Source organism: Sorex fumeus, unplaced genomic scaffold (genome assembly GCF_029834395.1).
Source record: "Sorex fumeus unplaced genomic scaffold, SorFum_2.1 ptg000030l, whole genome shotgun sequence".
NCBI lineage: Eukaryota > Metazoa > Chordata > Mammalia > Eulipotyphla > Soricidae > Sorex > Sorex fumeus.
Window position 1 is genome coordinate 268,914 of NW_026606087.1, and position 24,377 is coordinate 293,290.

Genomic DNA, 24,377 nt, shown 5'->3' on the forward strand with positions numbered 1-24,377 from the left:
CAAGTGTAAAATAATGAAAGCAACCCTTACCTTACACACACATGTGCGCACACACACACACACACACACACACCCCAAACTAGAAATGTACTCAAGATGTAAGATCTGAAACCACAAAACTCTAGAAAAAAAGTAGGGAAATTTATCCCCCCCCCCTCGGGAAAGGTGGGGAGAGGGAGTTGGCCACACCCTTGGTGCTCAGGGGTTACTCCTGGCTCTGCACCCAGGAATTACTCCTGGAGGTGTTGGGGGGTGGAAGGGACCATATGGGATGCTGAGGATTGAACCCAGCAAGAAAAGTGTCCTACCTGCTGTGATATCACTCTAGCCCCAATAATCCAATTTTTTAGATGGCAAAAGATCTAAGCAAACGTGTTTCCAAGAAGATATTCAAATATCTAACAGGTGAAAAGATGTCTTAATCAGGAAAATGCAAATCAGAACTGCAATGAGCTCTCTCACTTGATCCCTGGTAGAATGCCTGCCATCAAAAAGACAAGAGAGGGGCCAGAGCATGTAGGGTGCTAGCCCTGCACATGAGCATCCCAGGTTCAATTCCCAGAATACCTTATGGTTCCCTAAGCCCATCAGGAGTGATCCTTAAGTGAAAAGCCGGAGTAAGTCCTGAGCACTGTCGGACGTGGCCCCAAAAGAACAACTGTCTGTAGCACTGTCCTCCTGTTCATCGATTTGCCCAAGCAGGCAACAGTAATAATGTTTCCATTGTGAGACTTGTTTTTACTGTTTTTGGTATATCAAATATGCCACGGGTAGCTTGCCAGGCTTTGCCATGCGGGCAACAACATTTATAAAAAAATTACAAGAGATCATACATGCTGGCAAGGATGAGAGAAAAGGGGGCCCCTCAGTGCTGCTGAGATTGTCAATGGTGCAGACATTATGGAAACCAGCGCAGAGGTTCCTCATAAATTTAAAAAACAGAACTACTGTGTGGTGCAACGATTTTTGATTAAGAATTTCTGATTAAGACTCTATAAAGAAAGAAAGGAACAAAAGAATGATCACAAAGAGATTAGCTGCTCTGTTCCTATGTCAGCATTGCTTACAATAGTCAAGACATGGAAACAACCTAAGTGTCCAACAATGGAGAAATGGATAAAGCAGTTGGGATACAGAGTAATATTTTTCAGCCACCAAGAAAGAGAGAAATCCTGTCATTTGCAACAATATCATGGAATGTGAGGGCATTAAGCTAAATAAGTTAGAAAAAATACCGTATGATTTTACTAAAGTAGAATTTTAAAAATTAAAAACAAAACTCATAGAAAAAGATGAAATTTGTAGTTGTGAGATGCAGGGAAAGATGAGAAGTGGAAGTGGATAAAGATAGCAATCAAAAGGAAACAAATCTTTTGGATAAAGGTAGCAATCAAATTGGAAACAAATTTCCAATTTCAAGATAAATAAGTACTAGGGATATAACATATAGCATGATGACTATAAGCTTACACCACTAGATGGCATTTTTTAACTTATTAAGAGTAGACACATCACAAGGAAGAATACACACCAAGAATACACATCACGAGGAAGCCTGGTTTTTCCTTTTTAAATAAATATCTGAGATCATCAACATTAATTAAACTTCTTTTTCGTAATCATTTCAAAACATCAAGTCATTAAAATGTATACCTTAAACTAAAATTATTTTTCTTCAATTATATCTCCAAAAAAATGAAAGAAAAACAGTATTTTAAAATAAGATGAACCTATGCCATATTATATATCTTTACTGCAAAATACTGTGGTCAAACAAATTAGTACAGTGGTTTTGGGACTGAAAACACTGTGGTCTTCTCAGAGTGGGGGTGGGCAGCCTTCCTCCACACCCCAGACCACCCTCCAGCAGCCACTCCTACAAAACTGACAGCCCAGAGGAATACAAGAAACTAGATGGAAAAGTAGCACAGAAGTCAACTAAGCTCAATCAGCAAAAACAACACGAGGGCTCAACTAGCAACAAACAGCTCAGTAAATCCTCAATGACTTTAACACTCCTTTCCACATATTTTCTTCTACTGAACTATAGTTTTGTTGTTGTTGTCGTTGTTGTTTTTTGCTTTTTGGGTCACACCCAGCGATGCTCAGGGGTTATTCCTGGCTCTGCACTCAGGAATCACTCCTGGCGGTGCTTGGGGGACCATATGGGATGCCAGGGATCGAACCCAGGTCGGCTGCGTGCAAGGCAAATGCCCTACCTGCTGTGCTATCGCTCCGGGCCCCTGAACTATAGTTTGATAATTCTACTTAACATTTTGTTGTAAAAAAAATATAAAATAAATTATTTTATGCCTGCCAATGGGCTGGAGCACTAACACAGCAGGTAGGGCATTTGCCGTGCACGTGGCCGACCCGGGTTCAATTCCTCAGTCCCTCTCGGAGAGCCTAGCAAGCTACCGAGAGTATCCCGCCCACACGGCAGAGCCTGGCAAGCTCCCCATGGTGTATTCGATATGCCAAAAACAGTAACAAGTCTCACAATGGAGACGTTACTGGTGCCTGCTCGAGCAAATTGATGCACAACGGGAGGACAGTGCTACAGTGCTATGCCTGCCAATGGGACGGGCTTGTAGGGTGGGTGGGAACCTGGAGTCAATGATAAAGGGAAGGTCACACTGCTGGTGGGATTGTGTAGGGACACTGAATGCCTGAAACAACTGAATTATGAACAATTTTGTAAACTACAGTATTTAAATAAAGTTTTAGAAAAGCCCAACAAATTGGTACCTCGTTGTCAAAGTCTATGAACAACTCTACTGAGTACTTTAGTATAAACTAGTATATGGTTGTATATCAATAGACAGGCCGGAGAGACAGAGATAACAGGCTGGGCATGATTTGTATGCAGGAGGTGCCAGTTTGATCCCTGGAACCTTGTGGTTCCTCAAGTATCACCAGGAGCAACCTCTGAGCACCAAGTTGGAAGTAACCCTGAGCATTGCCAGTTGTGGAACAAAAACAAATTTTATTTTCTTTTTTTGTTTGTTTTGTTTTTGGGTCACACCCGGTGATGCACAGGGGTTACTCCTGGCTCTGCACTCAGAAATTACTCCTGGCGGTGCTCAGGGGACCATATGAGATGCTGGGAATCGAACCTGGGTCGGCCGCGTGCAAGGCAAACGCCCTACCCGCTGTGCTATCACTCCAGCACCCCCCACAAAAAAATCTTAAAACAAAAACGAATTATAAGTATTCTTACCAAAATTCAAGCTAGATTCCAGTTATAGTTTCATTATTTATTTATTTGGCTTTTTGGGTCACACCTGGCAATGCACAAGGGTTACTCCTGGCTCTGCACTCAGGAATCACTCCTGGTGGTGCTCAGGGGACCATATGGGATGCTGGGAATCGAACCCAGGTTGGCCGTGCACAAGGCAAATGCCCTACCCGCTGTACTATCACAGCTCCAGCCCCCGATTTCAGTTATAGTTTTAGAACTGTGTTATAGTTACAGTTTTGTGTTATGTTATAGTTATAGTTTTAGAACTGTAGTTTTTAGAACTGTGGGTAAGAGATTATAGGCCTGATATCCATATTATTATCTGGACTAGTAAAGATTAAGCTAGTGAGGCAGCATTAAGGCCACTCAGCTGGGGCCAGCAATGCTGGAGGCCCAAGGCCACAGCTGGCAGTACTTGGAGGACTGTGGTAAGAAGGGTCAAACTCAGGTCCCAGCTAATGTAGGGCTTATGCTCCAGTTCTTTGAGCAATTTCTGCGGCCCAAGATATTTCCAATTAAAGGTATTTTATGGGTTCAATCTCCGGTACTGCATATGGTCCCAGCACTGCCAGGAGTGGTCCCTGAACACAGAGCTGAGAATGATTCTTGAGCACAGAGCCAGGAGTATGCCCTGAGCAGCGCTGGGTATGGCCCCAAAACAACAACAACAACAAAAGATGCTCTAGAGAGTACATAGCAGTTTTACTAGCACTTCAATGAATTTACTTTTCATATTACAAAATCTCAAGGCATAACAAAAGATAACATGGGGAGGGGGGAATTATTCTCACCGCTTTGATTAGCATATCTAAATCTGTGGATTCAAACTTGTCAGGATTCAGGTGGTTTAGGTGATCAAACTGTTTTAGAAGAGCATGATGGTCTATGCCTGTATCTGAAAGAAAGTGGTAAATGAACAATTACTAGAAGCTAAAAATGGTCAGTGGACTCACTAGGAAAAAGAAATATACAAATATGGAATAATGGAAGGTAAGAAAGAAGCCTAATGGAAATGGAAAGAAGGCAGACTGTGTAAATTTATGATTTCTAAAATATGTACGTATACATGGATGTTCATGTACATTTTGTGTATATGGGCATGTATGTGCACATGCATGTGTACACATGTACATGTATATATGCAGGGATGTGAAGATATTTTCTACCTCTGTTAATGAAAGTTCCAAGAAGAAAATACATTACAGAAATAATGAGCACACCGAGTCCCCATCTTTTCTGTAGTATCTTCTAATACAAAGTACCAGGTATCCTCAAAGAAATGGCTGATTCCAGGGCTGAAGCAGAGTAGGCACAAGATGAGTCTGGGATGTATTGTTATGCCAGAAAGTGATGAACTGCTTAAAATACTTCCAGAAAGCTCACTAAATTCTTAGTTTTACACTGGTCTAGAAGTTTACTTACAAAGAACAGATCTGGGGCCTGGAGTATATGACAATAAATTATGGTTGATGGGACTGTATATACTATCTCTGTGGCAGTGACAACAGCTATCAAAATGGCAAATACATATATCTTTATGTACAGTGGGTAGGGCATGTGCCTTGCATGTAGCCGACCTGGGTTCAATCCCCAGCATCCCATATGGTCCCCCAAGCACTGATAGGAGTCATTCCTGAGTGCAGAGCCAGGAGTAACCCCTGTGCATCGCTGGGTATGACCCAAAAAGCAAAAACAAAACAAAACAACACAAAACAAACAAAAAACAAAGAACAGATCTGTCATAAGTCCTAGCCCTGAAGCATATGAGCACACAAATACATGAAAAGACACTTGACCTCAGTCAAAATGAGAAAAATACATGCAGAAGGAAGATAGAACAGTAGTTATGGCACACACTAGCCACTTATTTAACCAGGTTTCAGCTCCTGGCATCATGAGGCTCCCAGCATTTCCTAGGCAGGCCCAGAGGTTCCTGAGAAAGGCCTGGGTGGCCCAACTGTCCCCAGAACCACAGAGAAGGAGCAGCATCACATCCTCAGATCCCTGCTTTGAACTGCTGGCCCAGCTGCTAAAAACTGAGTGAGAATGCTCAGAAAACAGAGATGCACACAGTAAAACTGCATTATTAATATCATTCATCAGAGTTAACACCTCTCCTTAAGTTTGAAGGTACATACTATCAGCAAAGTTACAACAAACTGTGGTTGATGTGACTGTATATACTATCTCTGTGGCAGTGGCAACAGCTATCAAAATGACATACATATATCTTTAGGTTAAATGATTTCTCTATGGAGAACGTAACCTACAACTAGTATTACATGGATACATAATGATATGTATACAAGACTGTTCTCCTAAAATAACCCAAATATCCATGAATAGTACCTGGTTAAATAATAATGGAAATCAATGCAGCTGTACATTATTTATTTTTCTTTTTGAGTCACACCTGGCGATGCTCAGGGGTTACTCCTGGTGGTGCTCAGGTGAACCATATGGGATGCTGGGAATCAAACCTGGGTTTGCCGCGTGCAAGGTAAATGCCCTACCTGCTACACTATGGCTCCAGCCCCTGTTCATTTTTTTTTTAAAGCTTGGCAGATTTTATTTATTTATTTTTGCTTTTTGGGTCACACCCAGTGATGCTCAGGGGTTACTCCTGGCTCTGCACTCATGAATCGCTTCTGGCGGTGCTGGGGGACCATATGGGATGCCGGGGATTGAAGCTGGGTCAGCCGCGTGCAAGGCAAACATCCTAACCGCTCTACTATCATTCCAACGCCTCCCTGTTCATTTTTTTAAAGGAAGCAGGAGCATGTAAGGGGGAAGTGAAGGTGGAGAAAGGAGAAGAGAAAAAAGAAGAGGAGAAAGGAGGAGGAGGTGGAGGTGAAGGATAAAGAATAAATTATTTACTAACCCAAAAATACCTCCAAATTATATTAGAGGAAAAAAAAATGTAGATGACTCATCCCAAGTTGCTCTCTGGAAAAAATCTGCATATATGTATACGTAATTTTTAGTTTGGGTGCTTTGGGGGGAATAGGATAGCCCAGACTCAGCCGAGCGACTCCCAGCTCTGTACCCAGGGTTGTTTCTGGCAGTGCTCAGAAGACCACGTGGTGCTGGGGACCGAATCAGGGTTAACCGCAGGCGAATCAAGCGTTTTAACCCCTTGTATGATGTCTCCACAACTTTGGGGGGCTTTTTAATCAGACCTTCAGAAAATTCTCATGTATTCTGAAATTTAAGAATGACAGTTTCCAGAGCACAATGTGTTAAGTGAAGAGAGCAGAAAGAACAAATAATGACCTCTCTCATCGTTAGGGCATAAAAAATGGCCAATGGTAACATAGCCCAAGACTCAGCCTACAGAACTGAGCTTGCTAAGGAGTGGGGGTGGAGGAGGGTGGGGGTGAGGAGAGACACTGGTGGAGTGACACTGACATTCAATTAGTGAGTGTGGCATCAGAACATTGCAGACCTGAAATATCATCATTAACAATATTTTAAATTAAGGTGCCTAAATAAAAACTGAAGTGAGGGAAAAGATGGTCCGTGTGTGGGTGGGGAACTCAATGGGCTGAGTTCACACTCTGCATCTGGGAGGTCCAGGTTCGATCCCCAGCACTGCCATGGTCCCCTGAGCACCAGTGTGGGCAGCCCCCACCCCCAAGCACCACACTTGGAGTAATCCCAAGCATCATGTGGTATAGCCCAATCCCCACTCCATCGTTGTCTGATAAAAAAATAAGCAATTTCTTTTTTTTTTTTTTTTTGCTTTTTAAGTCACACCTAGAATGCTCAGGGGTTACTCCTGGCTCTGCATTCAGAAATTACTCCTGGTGGTGCTCGGGGGACCACATGAGATGCCGGGGATCGAACCCGGGTCAGCCGCATGTAAGGCAAAGAAAAAGCAATGTTCAAAGATTCGTTTCAATTTATCATTTGTCTTTTGGAGGAGGTAGGCCATCTGGGGGCTACTTCTGGTTTTGCTCAAGGGTCACTCCCTGTGGTGTTTGGTGAACCATGTGGTATTGGCGATCAAATTGGGGTTTGCCACATACAAGTCAAACACCTTAATTCTTGCACTATTATTTCCCTGGTCCTTACCATTTGTCTTCTATGACCTTTTGTCACATCAATTTTTCCCTCATTATTTTTATTCATAAGATGATTTATTAGGTTGTAGAACATTAAGTCAAACTTGCTGAATGAAATAAGTGAATTAAATGTACTTTTTATGATTTAGGATTCTTGAAATAGAATAATTTTGGTTTTGACATCAGTCCATAATAAGGATTTGGAAGGTTTCCTTCTTTTTCTATGTTCTGAAATAGTTTGAGTAGCTTAGACAACCTGCTCTCTGATGATCTGACAGAATCTCTTTCATGTTGTCAGGGTGGTTAGTTCTCTGACAATTTTTCTACTTCATCTATGGAAATGGTCCTAATTAGATCTTCTCTCTTCTTTCTCTAGGTTGGCTTTGTTTTTCCTCTTTAAGCCAGTTGATTAAGTCATTATTTCTCATCCTTCCTTTTTATTGATGAGTAAAATTGTTCAAAGCTAACACATTTGATTTTTGAATGTGAGTGTATTATCTATTCAAAATTACTTACTAAAATTGTTTTTAAATTATAGAAGGCAAATCAATAATAATATTAAATTTTTGACAGAAAAACATGTCATATGCTAATAGAAACTGAACTCCACAACCAAATATTGAAATTTCCTAGCTTTTACACTTACCTTGAAGAGAATCCAACTTAACTTTAATGAGCATTCTTAACCTTGACACTTCTTGCCTTTTCAATTCATCAAGTTTTGTTCTCACATGGTGACTTACTAAATCAAGCTCTTTGCTTAGCCTTCCACTCTGTTAACAAGATTAATAAATTAGTTTAATCTATTACATTTATCTATTACATTTGACCATACACAATATATTAAAATAGGTTATTATAAAGTAATGAAAATAATTTTGACTCATTTGATATAATAAAAAGCATTTCTTTCAGAGGAGATTCCATATTAATTCTGAAACCAAATGTACACTGTGGAGAGATGGGTGTTGGAACACTGTATGACTGAAACCTGATCATGAACAGCTGTGTAACTATATCTCATGGTGATTCAATAAACAAAGAAAAGATGTCAGTACCCCCTATAATTGAGATAGTACAGAATTAAAGCAGAAAGGATTAAAAAAAATAGGACCAGAGAAATTAAAGAGTGGGGGCACATGCTTTGCTTGCTTGAGGTCTGAGTTCACACCCCGGCACTGCATGGTCCCCAGGACACCTCTGGGAGTGACCCCTGGGTATAGAGCCAAGAGTAGCCCCTGAACACTGCTAAGGTATGTACAAGCCTAGCAAAATTCAGAGTCTAATTTCTGACAATGCACGCCCTCCCCCATACAAAGGGAGGGAATGACCCTTATATGAAAAAAAAAAAGTAATGTTTTATATGAGTATTCACAGCAGCATTACTCATATGGAAAAAATTGCAAAAAGCAGTGGGGGCGGGGCTGGAGAAATAGTACAGGGAAAATGGGGTAAGGAGCTTTCCGTGCATATGTGGCCAACCCCAGTTAGATCCCTGGTACTACAGATGGTCCCTTAAGCACTGTCAGCAATGAACCCCAAGCACACAGCCTGGAAGACCTCCTAAGCACAATCACGGATGGACAATCTGCCATCGCCCAAATAATGCTCTTATCCTAATTTAAGTACTTAGAGGCAAACAGGAGGAATTGATAGTACAAAGGGCAGAGTTTGGTTTGCACATGGCCAACTTGTGTTTGATCTCAGAATAGGAGTAAGCCTTGAGCATAGCTGATAGAGAGGTGGAGGCAGAAGAGGAGGAGGAAGAGAAGAAGGAAGAGGAAGAGGGGAGAAGAAAGGAAAGAAGAAAGAGGGAGGAAAGGAGGGAGGGAGGGAGGGAGGGAGGGAGGGAGGGAGGGAGGGAGGGAAGAAGGGGGGAGGAAGGGGGGAGGGAGGAGGAGGAAGGGAGGGAGGGAACGAACAGAGATGTGGAGTATGGAGTGGGAACAGTGACTGCAGGAAAGTGTTTAGTAACAGCTTTGGAAACCACAGTGCCTAAATTAACAAACAAACCTGTCATGTCCAGAAGAAAAGATACAAGTACCTCTCACATCAGCACTTCACAATTCCCTTTCTTTACTGTCAGATGAGACTACTGAGAGACATTTTGCCATGATGTGACTAGGATGTGGAGGGCCACGATCATTTGTAATTAGGTACTTAGGACAGCGGCAAATAATTAAACTTCCCCTACTGGCAGAACATACAGTCCATTAACTCTTCTATTAATCTTCACCCAATTGAAACACCAGAATGTAATCTCTTCTAAACCTCTGATGAGCTCCCTCCATCATGAGTGAAGACCCTGATTCCAGTACTTGAGGCCCCCAGTATAGAATAGAGCTAGCCCAGGATTCTCTGCACCTCATCTTTTAGTCAGTCGTGGTCTCCACTTCCAGAGAGGCTCGGCACAGCCCCTCCTCCAGGCTTCCTGTAAGTCCCTTGTGCCCTGGGCTACCTCCTAGTCTCCTCTTCCCTATCTTTAAGCTCTGGCAGAATCTCTATAGGAGGAATGACTTCCCAGCTTCTGCCATTGCTAGAATTATGTCTCTCTCCTCTGTATCTCCAAGATGTATTACACACTCATCATATATTGATCCTAAGAATCTTTTTTTCCGTAGCGTATTCTCCCGAGAGAGTTCTCTAGGAGTTGACACCGAGTCTCATCTTGGTGTCCCCATTACTTAACTCAGCATCTGGCGGGTTCAAATGTCTATTAAATAATTATTCAATTCCATTTACCTTTATTTCCTCTATGTCTGCTTTTTGGAGTTTTTCTCTAAAATGACTATCTGTTTCCAGCACATCAATCACTTGCTTGAGATATTCATCATAATAAAGTCCAGTGTCCTTGAAATTAAGAAACAAACAATAATGCTTCTGTGTTTCTTTTTTTACATCTAAAGATCTCAATCCTCAAAATAAATAAAATTAATAATAAAATTAAAATTCTAGCAGAACGGCATTTAGCTTTATCTATACTGATATTCTGGACAAAATTCAAAAGTTGTTATTTCTCAAAAGAAGATGTCTACATCAGAACCAATATCATGTCTTACGAAGATTGGTTTTTTTCTAGTTTAGTGTTTCTCGGCCTTCTTCCAATTATGTCCCCCTTACAACCCTGTTTTTTCCTATGGTCCCCTGTCCTACCGGTTGGCCCTCTAGTCTCATATCATGACTCCCATTTACATGATCTTCACCTGTAGCCCCCTCGGAACATGCAAAGGTGCCCCATGGCTGCCAGTTGAGAAACACTGGTTTAGACAACAAAGAATAACACTGAATCCCTCCCCCACACCCCCTTCCACCACCCCACATTCACCCATTGTCATTTGTGTCTTCTTATTGCTATCTGTCTCTCCTTTGGCTATGAAACAGTGCTTTCTTGGCTGGTTAACTACATTAGAAATGTTATTATGATTATAGGCTGGGTTTTGATTAATTCTTCCACACACACTCTAATGCACTACTATATTAAACACTGTCTAATATTAAATAACATGCTTATCCAATACTTTCTTCAGTGCCATTTCAGAAGTAATACTGAAGTACCCAACTTTTACCAATGATAAATATTAGAAACAAATCAGTTAAAATCCTTCTCACAGGAAGAATTATCATTGGACTCACTGGCGGCTCTAGCTTGGCACTGTCCACAGGCTGAGTGTCTTTTACTTTTGTCTTGTCTACGTCGATAGGCACTGCTTCCAGGGCAGTTAGTAGATATGTAACCAAGAGAAAACAATATTGAAATAGGATGGTCCGCCACGTCATCTGAAATAAAGATTTGAGTATAGTAAGATCCTGAAATAATGTTTTCAAGCTATGAATTCCCAATGCTATATTAACAATACATTTGGGGCGGAGCAAAGGAACAGTAGGTAGGGTGCTTGCCTTGCCGACAGCTAAACCTGGAGGATTCCTGGCAGCCCATATGGTTCCTGAGCCCCATCAGATGTGATCCCTGGACACAGAGTCAGGAGTAAGCCCTGAGCACTGCTAGATGTGCCCCTCCCCCAAAAAATACATAATAATATAGTCAACCTCAGAAAGTTTAATCAATGAAAGAATTCCAGAAAATTATAAACAAAGCTGTTTATTTTGGGGGGGTTTGTTTTGATTTGGGGTCACACCCAGTGGTTCTTGAGGCTTACTTCAGGGTCTGCACTCAGGGTCACTCCTGGAGGGCTTGGGGGACCATAATGGATATCCGGGTAGGCCATGTGCTAGGCAAGCACCTGACCAGCTATACTATTGCTCCGGCTTTAAAGAAGGTTATTTTGAGCCCGCCGTCCTTCGACCCACTGGCTGGTTGCCGATAAAGCGCCTTCTGTCTGCCTGTCACCATGTCTCCTATGATTGGCCCTTGAGTGGTTGCAGAACTGAACCTTGAGGACTATAATTTGGTGAAGCCACAGGGAGTGGAATCCCAAAGCCTCAAGACAAAATCAGGTGAGAAAATTTCCAGGTACACCGCTTCCTCTGGCTGACAGGGACCCCCTGGGATCTGTCCCCACTCTTTCCCAGCTGAAAATAGTTGCCTCTTACACCACTCTCGATGTGTCAGAGAAACAGCCGGGGGTAAGCTGATGGACTCTGTGTGTGACCAACTGTGTGGTACATGCCCAAGCCAGTCTTCCCCTGTATCAGGCCCCCATTTCCCTGTGGACTGGGACAGTTCTGTGAGCACTCTCTAGAAGTGGGAAGAGTTGTGGACTTTTTTTTGTTGTTGCAAGTTGGGGATAGCTCAAGCAGTACTCAGATACACAAGCAGCCTGTGTCCTACAGTGCAGGAGATGCTGGAAGCCTCCAGGGCTGCACCTGGTTTGAGGGGTTTGGGGATGCAGACTACATTGAGAAGGGGAAATTCTGATCCAGAAAGTACTTCTGTACTGTGAGAACTCTGGCATGTTGAAGCCAGGTTAGAGTCTGAAGGAGAAACCTTCATGTTTAGATCTGGTTAAACTAGCAGGCTGAATCATTGCTAGAGACCAGGGCAATGTGTAATCTAGCCAGTAAAGTGAGAGTTTTCACTGGCTAAGTGAGAGTTTTCCTGCCCACCTCCTAAGCTCCTGGGCCTGGGTGCTTCAGTCTTGTGGCAAGTTTGGTTTGTGTTATATGCTGTCATTTGGGGTTTGGAGAGTTCCCTCCACAATTATCATGTTGTGGGATCAAAGTTCTGTCTTTTCTGTTAAAAAGGAAAGCCAAAAGTGGAGATATTGGCAGTTCTAATAGTTGTTCTGGCTCCAAGAGATCCAAGGCTTAACTAAATCTGTTAATATGTTGACTCTTTCCTTTTATTCCACCTTATGAGCTTTGGATCTGCTGGATAAACAAAAGAAATGTGTATTGATTTGTTGGGTCACAATTAAATTGGAAGATATTTTTCACTGGAATAGTTCTAAATTGGTTATTGGACCTATGAAAAATCTGGAATTTCCCATCTAGATTTCCAGTTGGGAAAAGAGAAAATGAATGAAAAAGGTATGGGTAGCAAAGCAAAATTTTTAATACCTGATTATCAGACTGTATGTTAAGGTTTCAGTGGCCATGAGGAAGTATTTCAGATACTGCTCTAAGTTTAAAGCCACAAATCTAAATAAAAACTAGAATGGAATGATTTAGCTATTAGAGGAAGACAAAAATTCTCAGTCTATGCCTTCAGCTGAAATCTGTCTTGTGTGACTTACAGAAAAGAAAAATCATTTTTAGATTGGATTAAATGTTTTTTTGTTATTGTTGTTGACTGAACAACTTCATGGTTTACCTTCCAGGCCACGACCCAGGTTCAAGAACAAATGAGGAGACTTTGCCTCAAAAATAAAGACAGGATTTTAGAAACTTTAAGTAGAAAGCTTGAAGCGGAAGTCTTGAACTACTAAAATTATTGTTTTTTTTTTTAAAGTCCTTGTGTTTTGAGGGTCTGAGAGATGTATAGGAGTTAAAACATTTGCTTTGGGGCTGGAGTTAAAACATTTGCTTTGGGGCTGGAGTGATAGCACAGAGGGTTCGATTCCCAGCATTCCATATGGTCCCCCGAGCACCACCAGGAATAATTTCTGAGTGCAGAACCAGGAGTAACCCCTGTGCATCGCTGGGTGTGACCCAAAAGGCAAATAAAATAAAATAAAAATTTGCTTTGAATGTAGTCCAGAGGTTCAATCCCCAGCACCTATGGTCCCGTGACCACCATCAGGAGAGTGATCACTGAGCATGAAGCCAGAGTAAGCCCTGAGCATAGCCAGGTATCACTCAATAACCAAAGAAATTAAAAAGAAAAGGAAAAGAAGTGAATGCCTGCCAAGATACTGGTTAAATAAAAAAACAGCTGCTGAACTGACCCTATGAATACCAAAGCAAATTACCAGAAAACTTTCCAAATACTTAACCTAGATATTCACAAAAATAAGTTGCAATGTAATTGACATATGAAATATATGCACAGAGAAAAAGCCTCCTGAGCACACAGCAAGAAGGTGACTATAAGACAGGAAAAGGGGCTGGAGCGATAGCACAGCAGTATCACTGTGGGGTAGGGTGTTTTGCCTTGCATGTGGCTAACCTTGGTTCGATTCCCAGCATCCCATATGGTCCCTGAGCATTGCCAGGGGTAATTCCTGAGTGCATGAGCCAGGAGTAGTCCCCGTGCATCGCCGGGTATGACCCAAAAAGCAAAGACTGGAAAAGAGTTCTCATCAGAAGCTGCCCCTGGGGTTGGAGTGATGGTACCGGGTGTAGGGCGTTTGCCTTGCATTTGGTCAAATCATTTGATCCTCAGCATCCCATATGCTCACCCCTGGCACTGACAGGAGTGATTCCTGAGTGCAGAGCCTGGAGTAGCCCCTGAGCATTACCAGGTGTGACCCACAAAACAAAACAAATGGGAGCCTGGCCCTGATTACATACTTCGGCCTTCGGGATGGAGAGAAACTTGTGCCTGGCATTCAAACCTTCGGGCTGTGGTGTTTTGTGATGGCAGCCCAAACTCTGTTAATAAAACCATAAATTTGGATGAGGAGACACCCCCCCCACCCACCCACCCACTCCAATCGGAACTGGCCGCATGTGCACCAGTGACTGCTGTATTTCCTGTTCCTTGACCCTTTAAACAAGAGTGTTCACTGAGGGCTGGAGAGATAGTATAGCAGATAGGGCTCTTGTCTTGTATGTGGCTGGCCTAGGTTCGATTCCCAGCACATCAGATGGTCCCCCAAGACTGCCAGACGTGATCTCAGCAGCAGAGCCAAAAGTAATCCCTTAGCACTGCCAGGCATAAGGGGATAGGAAGAAGGGATGAGAAGAGATAGGAAAGGGAGAGAAGGGGAGGGAACAGAAGGGAAGGGAAGGACTGCTCAATGCATTGACCTCATCTCTGAATCTTAGTGCCTGCTGAGTGTATGGATGGAGATACCCTTTCTTTTTGCTTCGCAGATCTTTGTATTGAAAGAAACTGTCCATTAGCATTTCTCAGTCGTTTTATCCACCATGGCCACCTTCCAACATTGTTTCCTTCCTGTAGCTCCTGGGTCTGACCAGTTGCCTCCATTTATGTGATTTTTGCCTGTGTCCCCCTTGGAATATCCTCGGGAACCCTGGGGGTGGGGGTTGTCTGGCCCCTGGTTGAGCAAAACTGCTCTAGAGAACAATAAACAATATCAAAGGAACCTCATCAGCCTATGACCTTTATTAATAATAACCTAAACCTCAAACTTTTGGGGGGTAGGCTTTTTTCCCCCTTTTTGGGTCATACCTTTTTGGGTCAATGCACAGGGGTTACTTCTGGCGCTGCACTCAGGAATTACTCCTGGTGGTCCTCAGGAGACCATATGGGATGCTGGGAATCGAACCTGGGTTGGCTGCATGCAAGGCAAACGCCCTACCCACTGTGCTATCATTCCAGCCCCTTGGGGGAGGCTTTTAAAAAGTGCATTTTACTATACAGAGGAATGTAGTAAATAATTTGTGTCAGGAAATGAACAACAGCTGACTAAAAATGGTAACAATTTGTTTGGATTTTAAAAAAAATAGATGAAGAAAGAAAATTTAGTTTCAACCTGATTCTGAACATTGCTCTATGAATGTAAGTTGATTTAAAAAAAATAAAAGATACAAATAAGTAGTTACAGATAATTCTCTTGGCTTTACTACTAAAATTATTCAAAGTTATATCTCCTTCTGGGCTAGAGCGATAGCACAGCAGGTAGGGCGTTTGCCTTGCACGCAGCCAACATGGCCAACCTGAGTTCGATTCCTCCGCCCCTCTCAAAGAGTCCGGCAAGCTACCGAGAGTATCTCGCCCGCACGGCAGAGCCTGGCAAGCTACCCGTGGCGTATTCGATATGCCAAACACAGTAACAACAAAGTCTCACGATGGAGACGTTACTGGGCCCGCTCGAGCAAATCGATGAACAACAGGAGGACAGTGACAGTGATATCTGCTTCTAGTCAGTGTTCTCTAATTGCCCCTGGGCCAGCAGAGAATGGTCTGTTAAATAACACCTACAGATAATCTGATGCAGGCTAATAAGTTTAAAAACAGTGTCACACAAACCTCCTGTACGTGCCCAAGGGAGAGGTAAAGACAGTGTTTATCTAAAAATAAATAAATAAAACAATGTTTATTCAAATTAGAGTTCCTGAAACTGTGACTGAGGCTGACATTTTTAGTGGAACAGAAGTTCTATTATAAGAATGTGTAGAATTTCCATGAAATTCATGTTGTAAGGTGATCTGGATTCTGCACTTTTCCTACAGAATCCTTGGTGACTTTTTCATTTAAGGGGGGTTATTGAAAATAGTTGCCTTTTTTTTCCTTTCTCCCTCCCAGTCACTCAGGCTACTCTGGAAACGTGGGTATGTAGCATTATCCCATAAAGATAAATCAAAGCTTCTGGCCAACTGTTAATCTGACAAACTGTGGACTTTGGTCACTGATCAGACATGGGTTAGTGCTCCAAAACCAGGAGCAGAATGGCTCCTATCATTGATGTGCCATGAGTGGGCTAATATAAAGTTCTAAGGAACGAAAAGCTCCACAACCTCGAAATCCAAATTCTTCAGCCTAAGATCTGAGGAGATTAAGGACTTGTGCCTTGGTAGCTTGAGGCTCCCTGCCACCAAAAGGAAAGTTCATCAGTTGCTTTTTTTTTTCTTTTTGGGTCACATCCGGCGGTGTACAGAGGTTACACTCCTGGCTCTACACTCAGGAATTACCCCTGGTGGTGGTTGGGGGACCATATGGGATGCTGGGAATCGAACCTGGGTTGGCTGCGTGCAAGGCAAATGCCCTTGTGCTATTGCTCCAGACCCTCAATTGCTTTAAAAAAAAAAAAAAAAAGCAAATTCAGGGTGAGATGCCACAGCTGAGGCAAATCTAGTAGCCCAGCCTCAAAACTGACATCACTAAAGCCTGGGGCTGGGATAGGCTGAGTCCCCGCCTCCGTGAAGGGCCCACCCACCCTCTTCCACTCACATCTAGGAGAGTTGCTGAACAGGTAGGCCTGAGATGCCACCCTGCTGAGTCATCCTAGCCCCACAGCTGCTGGAGCACAGGGCCACAAAGTTCACAGCCCGGTAGGAACAAAGGAAATGAGATGGGAAAGTTGCAGAGAAGCCTGTTAAGCTCAATGAGTGAAAACAGCAGAGAAGGCTCAACTAGCACCTAACATCTCAGTTAATCCTCCATCAGTGAATTTACTGACTCCATTATAAGGTACATGTTGTAACAAGCAATACAAAGTCAATTTTTTTTTTTTTGCCTGTTCAGGGGGCATGTACTCTACTACTTGAGCCAAATCTTTAGCTCCTAGCCAGGACCTAGCAGGCAGTTCTGCTCACTACCGTACCACCAACACTTCTGTAAATACAGATCTTTTTTTTCTTTCCAGTGCTGGTGGAAAAAAAAAAAACGCAGGTCTCATGCGTGTAAAACTCAAGTATAGGTCGGTGTAACTACCACTGAGCTATATTCCCAGTCCTCTTAACCAAAATTTGGAAACTGCCCACATGCCCGACAATAAATGAGTGGATAAAGATGCAATGCACAATATATATGTATATATCTCACATACTGAATAGTATTATATTGTATTACATATATACTATGTAATACCATGTATATAGTATTATATATATCACATATAGTATCACATACATCACATATAGTATTACACAGCATACATATATAAATGGGCTGGAGCGATAGCACAGAGGGTAGGGCTTTTGCCTTGCATGTGGCCAACCTTGCTGACTCGGGGTTCGATTCCTCTGCCCCTCTCGGAAAGCCCAGCAAGCTACCGAGAGTATCTCGTCCGCACGGCAAAGCCTGGCAAGCTACCCATGACGTATTCTATATGCCAAAGACAGTAACAGGTCTCACCTTGGAGACGTTACTGGGCCCACTCGAGCAAATTGATCAACAACGGGAGGACAGTGCCTCAGTGTTACATATATAAAACTATGTACATAGGTAATACTGGTCAGCCATGAGAACAAATAAAATCTTGCCTTTTGCTACAATATAGGGTACAAACTGGGAGGAGTCCTGCCAAGAAAAATAAGTCAGGAGAAAGACAACTACTAAATGATCTCACTCATCTGTGACATATAAAAAAACAAAGCAAGTGAAGAGATTCTGGCTAATGAAAACAAACCCTTGACTCTGACCACAGAGTTGAGGTTACCATGTGAGGGAGAAGTGGGCTGAGGATTCCAATGGACTGATAACCAAAACTTTGGTGGTGAGGTAAAATTGTAGTGTGGTAAAATTGTACCCCTAATGTACAACTATCTGTATACTTTTCCTCCTTCCTTAATGTTATTACTGCAATGATCAGGGTTCTCACACACTTGGTGGAAGAAATTGCTAGGGTGTGTGGGGGAAGTGGTGTGGTTCTCCGTAATTTGGAGATTACAATATTTTACCAAACTATTTATTTCTTTAATTTTTTATTGTGGCATGGAGAATCCCAAGTAACAGTCTGGTCCAGTGGGATCAGACTATGTGGATTACTATCCAGGACGTAACTCAGCCTCGTAACTGCAAGACAAGAACTCCTTCTGAGTTATTCCCGGCCCCAATGTTATACTCGTATAAACCAATGATACCTGAATTTAAAAAAATGAATTTTAAAAGTGAGAGCTTTTGCACACAGAAGACCAAGTTGATCTCTAGCAGAGTCCCCCAAGCACTTAACTGACCCGAGAGCACTGCAAAGGAGTAACTCCCTAGACACTGCCAGGTGTGGCACTAGCCACCACTCAGAAAGTTCACTGAAGGGGCTGGAGCGATAGCACAGTGGGTAGGGCATTTGCCTCGCACACGGCAGACCCAGATTCGATTCCCAGTATCCCATATGGTCCCCTGAGCATCGCCAGGGGTAATTCCTGAGTGCAGAGCCAGGAAGCCAGGAGTAACCCCTGTGCATCGCCGGGTGTGACCCAAAAGGCAAAAAACAAAACAAAAAAAAAGTTGACTGAAAAGATATATAAGACATAAAATTTAAAACCTTTAAAAAATATTGTTAAAAGGGGGAGTAAAGATCAGAGAGGTAGTATAGGAGTTAAGGTATTTCTCTTACATGCAACTGACCCTGGTTGGAACCCTGGCACTGCATGGTCCTCTGAGCAGCAACAGGAGTGATCCCTGAGCACAGAGCCAGGAACAAGCCCTGAGCACTGCCAGGTGTGCCTCCACCCCAAATACACATACTCATACACACACACACACACACACACATACAGAACTGAATTGGGCTTAGTTTTTTTTAAGCTCCCAAAATCCATTATCAGTCTATTATTTTGAATAATATATAGATATTTCTATACACTGTCAAGAATACAAATAAAACTGTACTCATACCAATGTATGAAATAACTGTCATATAATTTATAAATGCCTCTAAACTAAATATTATTAAATCAGCTTAAACTGCATTGGTAGAATAAGTAGAAGATCAGGATGGTAAGTTGATTCTGAGTTTACATTTAAAGCTTGCCAGAGCTGATTTCAGTCAAGCTAGATTTGTTTTTCACTTTTGCTGGAATGAGCTAAAGAGTTGTGACTTTGTCATTTTAAAAACCTAAAGTGGTTTCATTCCTTGTTAATTTTAGGACTGAGATTTTATGAAGAAACTTGTTTGTCTCAAACACATCAGAACTGATTAATATTAAATACAGCCAGAAACAAAAGGACACATACGAATCTATTTATAGCAAATGTCCAAATTAAGAAATAAGCAAATCCTTAATGAAAGATTAGTGATTGCTCAGGGCTGCTGGTGGGGGAGGGGGAAGTGAGACTAACTTCCCGCCAGTACAGGATTCCTTTCCGAGGTGAAGAAAATGCTCTAGCTGAAAGCTTTGTTCACAGATCAGCCACATGAGGGTACCGAAGAGCTGATAATGGCCAGAAATAAAGTGCAAGGCCAGGACAGAAGCCCAGGAATGCGTTTTCACAGAGCCAGCCCCAAACACTTTAAGGCTGAAAATAGGCAGCGCCAGTTAGTACTATATTCAGATAAATATTGTGAATGCTGAATTAAAAGTGAAGAAAGATTTTGTAAATATACAAAGGAACTTGCACACGTCTCAAAAGGCCTTTCCCTTGAACTTTGTAGAAATAGCTGAGTGCTCAGCAGTGTCATGAAAATGAACCAGATGTAACCTTTCCCATGGTGATTCAATAAAAAAAAAAAAAAAAAGAAAATGAACCAGTTAATGCTGATGAAGCTACGAGATTAATAGCTATTTGTAATATGCTGGGGAGTGATGCATTAAATTCTTCCCCCAAAATCAGTAAGTTAAATGCTTTGTACAAAGGGAAAAAAGGGGGGGGTGAGTGTGTGTGTACACATGTGCGTGTGAGTGCGTGCGTGCGTGCGTGCGTGTGTGTGTGTGTGTGTGTAGGCTGGGCTGGTGAGGTCTAGAGACACGGTACAGACATTAAGCTGTTTGTCTTACCCAGTTTGATTCCAGGCACCCTGAGTGACTCCTGAAAACACAGCCAGGAGTAAACCTGAGCACCACTGGCTGTGGCCAAAGACCCTACCTCCACCCCCCAAAAAGAAAGAGAACAAAATGTTCTCAAATTAGCAGTGGTGATTGCATAACTTGTGTATCTACTAAAACTGTACTGTTTTTAAAGGATGAACTTTTTTTTTTTTTTTCGCTTTTTGGGTCACATCTGGCGATGCACAGGGGTTAGTCCTGGCTCTGCACTCAGGAGTTACTCCTGGCGTTGCTCAGGGGATCATATGGGATGCTGGGAATCGAACCCAGGTCGGCCGCGTGCAAGGCAAACGCCCTACCCGCTGTGCTATCTCTCCAGCCCCTAAAGGATGAACTTTATATGTGAATCATATGTCAGTTATCTTAAAAAGAGCAAAAACATGTGAGCTTATAAAATAAAAGATAAAAACTGCATAAATAGGGGCCAGAGTGATAGTACTTGCCTGGCATAGGGCTGAACCAGCTTTGATCCCCAGCACACCATATGGTCCCAGGAGCTCTGCCAGAAGTGATCCCTGAGTGCAGAGGCAGGGGTAAGCCCTGAGCACTGCCGGGTATGGCCCCCAAACAATAAATAAATAAATAAATAAGGTAAAAAAAGGTAAAGGCCCTCCCGTTGATCGTCGATTTGCTCGAGCGGGCCCAGTAACGTCTCCATTGGAGACTTTGTTGTTACTGTGTCTGGCATATCGAATACTCTCGGTAGCTTGCCGGGCTCTCCGAGAGGGGCGGAGGAATCGAACTCGGGTCGGCCATGTTGGCTGCATGCAAGGCAAATGCCCTACCCTCTGTGCTATTGCTCCAGCCCTAAATAAATAAATAAAATCACATAAATACAATGTACAAACCCATAGTACTAGCCATGCTATTTAGCTTTCTATAGTTATCCTATTTTTTTCATGTCCTTAATACCTTGTCTGCTTATTCTAACAGATTCCTAGGAAAGTCTGTCACTCTGACTCTGGATTTATCAGTTTTCCTTTTCATTTTTCTAATTTTATTTAGATATTTTGAGCTCTGTTTTTAAGTCTACACAAATGTAAGATTTTTTACCATTCTGGTAACAAACTTTAAATGTGAAGAAAATGTCACATTTGATGGCTATTTATACTCCAATTTACAGATAGTCTGTTTTCTATGTAATAATATGTGTGCCTGGGTGTACATACATCTTTTTCGATCCAACCTATCTATGATTTTTTTCTTCTTTTATAATTAATAAAATTACTGATAATAATTAATTCTAAGATGCACAGTGCCACAGTTTTTGGGGTGTGTGTGTGTGTGTGTGTGTGTGTGTATGTATCTGTCTGCGCACGCATGTGTGTGTTTCTTTTGTTTGCTTTTGGGTCACACCTGGTGGAACTGCAGACTTAATCCTGGCTCCAGTCTTACTGAGTTATCACTCCTGGAGGGCTCAGAAGACCATACTGGGTGTCAGGAATCAAACCCAATCAAACCCAGGTCAGTCATGGGCAAGGCAAGCACCCTGCCCACTGGACTATCTCTTTAACCCCAACCTAATTCCACATTTTAACATTTCAGAAAACAAAGTGTTAATGGGATATTAAAATTGTGACCAAGTAGCAACAGTAATGTAATCTTTACTGCCTCCATCCAACTGCACACAATTGTGTTCTCACTGCCATTATTTCACATGAAGTTTATACAATGGTGGTACTTTACAAATTGAGTTTAACTGCCAAGTATTGGCAAAGGTACTAAACTGATTTGGCATTGAAATAAAGTTTTTTTCAAATAAATAGAGCAGCTGATAATAGTGTTGCCAATATCTGAAATTAAAGAATAACAGGGCCAGAGAGATAGTTGAAGGCATCTCACTCACATGGTCCCCAGAATACCTCCAGACATCACTCCTGAGGCCCCTGGAACAGTCAGGAATATTCCTGAACACTGCTGAACGTACCCTTACTTCCACTATCCTTCCCTACTCCCCAAATAAAGAATAATAAAAACTTTGTATTTTTCTCATAAAAGGCCATTAAGTGCTCTATTCTGACTTTGGACTGGAAGATACCCACAAGTTGAAAAAACTGTTATATTTTATTACTGAGATACAAGATTTCTTATGAATGGCCAAACCATGAGGGTAGCAAAAACTGACAACTGCCTCTAGTAAAAAAAAAAAAAAGGAAAAAAAAAACTTCAAGGAAAGTAAGTAAAGCAGACAATATAGAGCCCATGCATAGTGAAGGTAAACATTAATTTGTGGGTTAGTTCCAACTAGCACTGAATGAAGATTGCATAACTTCCTTGTAATTTAAGGAAATAAGCAAAGCTGAGTTCAGTGCCCATCAAAAAAACTGGCAAAATCCTGATGTTCCTTTACATGTGTCAAAATGATAAACTAATGCTGAAGATGTTAAAGAGATGCACTTCATGAGACTAGAAATAGTCAATCACTAAAACACTATCAAAGTGTCAAGGTCTAATACTTGCTGCCATTTTCATTTCATACTACAAAAAAATTTCTCAAAGGAAGTTATCATATGCATAGCGAGGAAGGCAGGCAGCGAATGAGCAAAAGGGAGACTGAAATCTGGTTAAACTAACCATAAGCCCTTTAAAACTAAAGTGTAGTTTTACTCTTGACACATTCAGAATTCAAGTTATTTGAATGTTTAAAGAATAGGTTGCCTGAAAAGTAACACAACTTGATATTCCTGATGTCCTATCTTGACCATTGTCTTTCTGCTTCAGTCAACAAACCATCAAAGGAAAAGGGTTGAGGAAAGGTGAATTTGAAAACATCCCATTGTCTCTTGGAAAGCACTAGCAACAAGCCTTGCAAAACAGGTGTCAGGTTTGGAGGAAAATTCTAGGCAAAGAGCAATGAAGAAATTCTGAGAAAGATAGTATCTCCTCTCTTCACAGTAGAGTGACCAGTGTTGTATGAGAAAATACAGACATTAACCATTCTGAAGGAAGAAAGTAATTACTTGGTGAATAGACTCAGACTATGACTGTGAAGAAGTCTTAAGATCACCTCCACTAATTTCATTATGGATGCACAAAAAATGGTATGAGCAGGAGATGGAAAAATAGCTTTGCGGCTAAGGAGCTTGCCTTGCACTACAATGGGCCCTGGTTGGATCTTTGGCACTACATATGGTTCCCAGCACTGCTGGGATCATCCCTGAGCACAGAGCCAGGAGGAAGCTCTAGCACCATTAAGTGTGGCTCCCAAACAAAACTACAATGATATGAGCGAAATTTAGATATGTCTAAACTAGGGTAGAGAATAGTCAGCTTGTGGATCTTAGAAGAACCACGAAATCACATGGTCTGGCGCTGGAAGGTGGGGACAAGCACATACGCTGCTACTTAGCGGCATGTCTGCTTATATTGTATAATGTTATAAACATCTGCCCTTGGCAGAAACAAGGATCCCCAGTGTTGATCTAAATGGACCTACCAAAACACTGTCAGTAAACATAAAATGAAACTGAAAGTGAACAATGTAAATGTCATCATTTAACCATCCATCATTTTCCTGCCTGGGATAAAATGACATCTAGATATCAAAGTCATCTATGTGTGTCTCTATATGATTAGGAATTTTGTTTTATAGAAAATATTCCTAGGTAGAGAATGGGAATTTTTTTTTTTTTTTTTTTTTTTTGCTTTTTGGGTCACACCCGGCAATGCACAGGAGTTATTCCTGACTCATGCACTCAGGAATTACTCCTGGCGGTGCTCAGAGGACCATATGGGATGCTGGGAATCAAACCCAGGTCGGCCGCGTGCAAGGCAAACGCCCTACCCGCTGTGCTATGGCTCCAGCCCCCAAGAGAATGGGAATTTTTGACTTGTTAGAGGTAGAGCAAAATGACAAAGTAAGCAAAGTAGCTTTCAGTAGGTACAAAATAATTTCCCTCCATCAGGAGAGATTCCCCAAGCACCATCAGTTTCTTCCCATCCCAACCCCAAGCAAAAATGTTCAGGTCTTAAAATGGCATTTAGTAAATATTTTCAGTTAGCTGGCTTGCAATGTAAAATGTCTCTTAAAAAACAGTAAGAAACATTTTACTCATAAGACT

The 24,377-nt window shown here is 42.0% G+C and overlaps 1 protein-coding gene across 3 annotated transcripts in view; it reads right to left on the bottom strand.

The window, feature by feature from the left end:
- The window catches only part of NUCB2 (nucleobindin 2), a 50,892-nt gene that overhangs the window by 15,927 nt on the left and 10,588 nt on the right, over positions 1 to 24,377 (bottom strand). For all 3 annotated transcript variants that reach the window (XM_056115940.1, XM_056115941.1, XM_056115942.1), the window contains exons 3-6: positions 10,939 to 11,082; positions 10,048 to 10,155; positions 7,952 to 8,078; positions 4,033 to 4,136 (exon numbers count right to left, since the gene is read on the bottom strand). In XM_056115940.1, the coding sequence (XP_055971915.1) occupies positions 4,033 to 4,136; positions 7,952 to 8,078; positions 10,048 to 10,155; positions 10,939 to 11,082 (483 nt within the window). The remainder of the gene's footprint in view (positions 1 to 4,032; positions 4,137 to 7,951; positions 8,079 to 10,047; positions 10,156 to 10,938; positions 11,083 to 24,377) is intronic.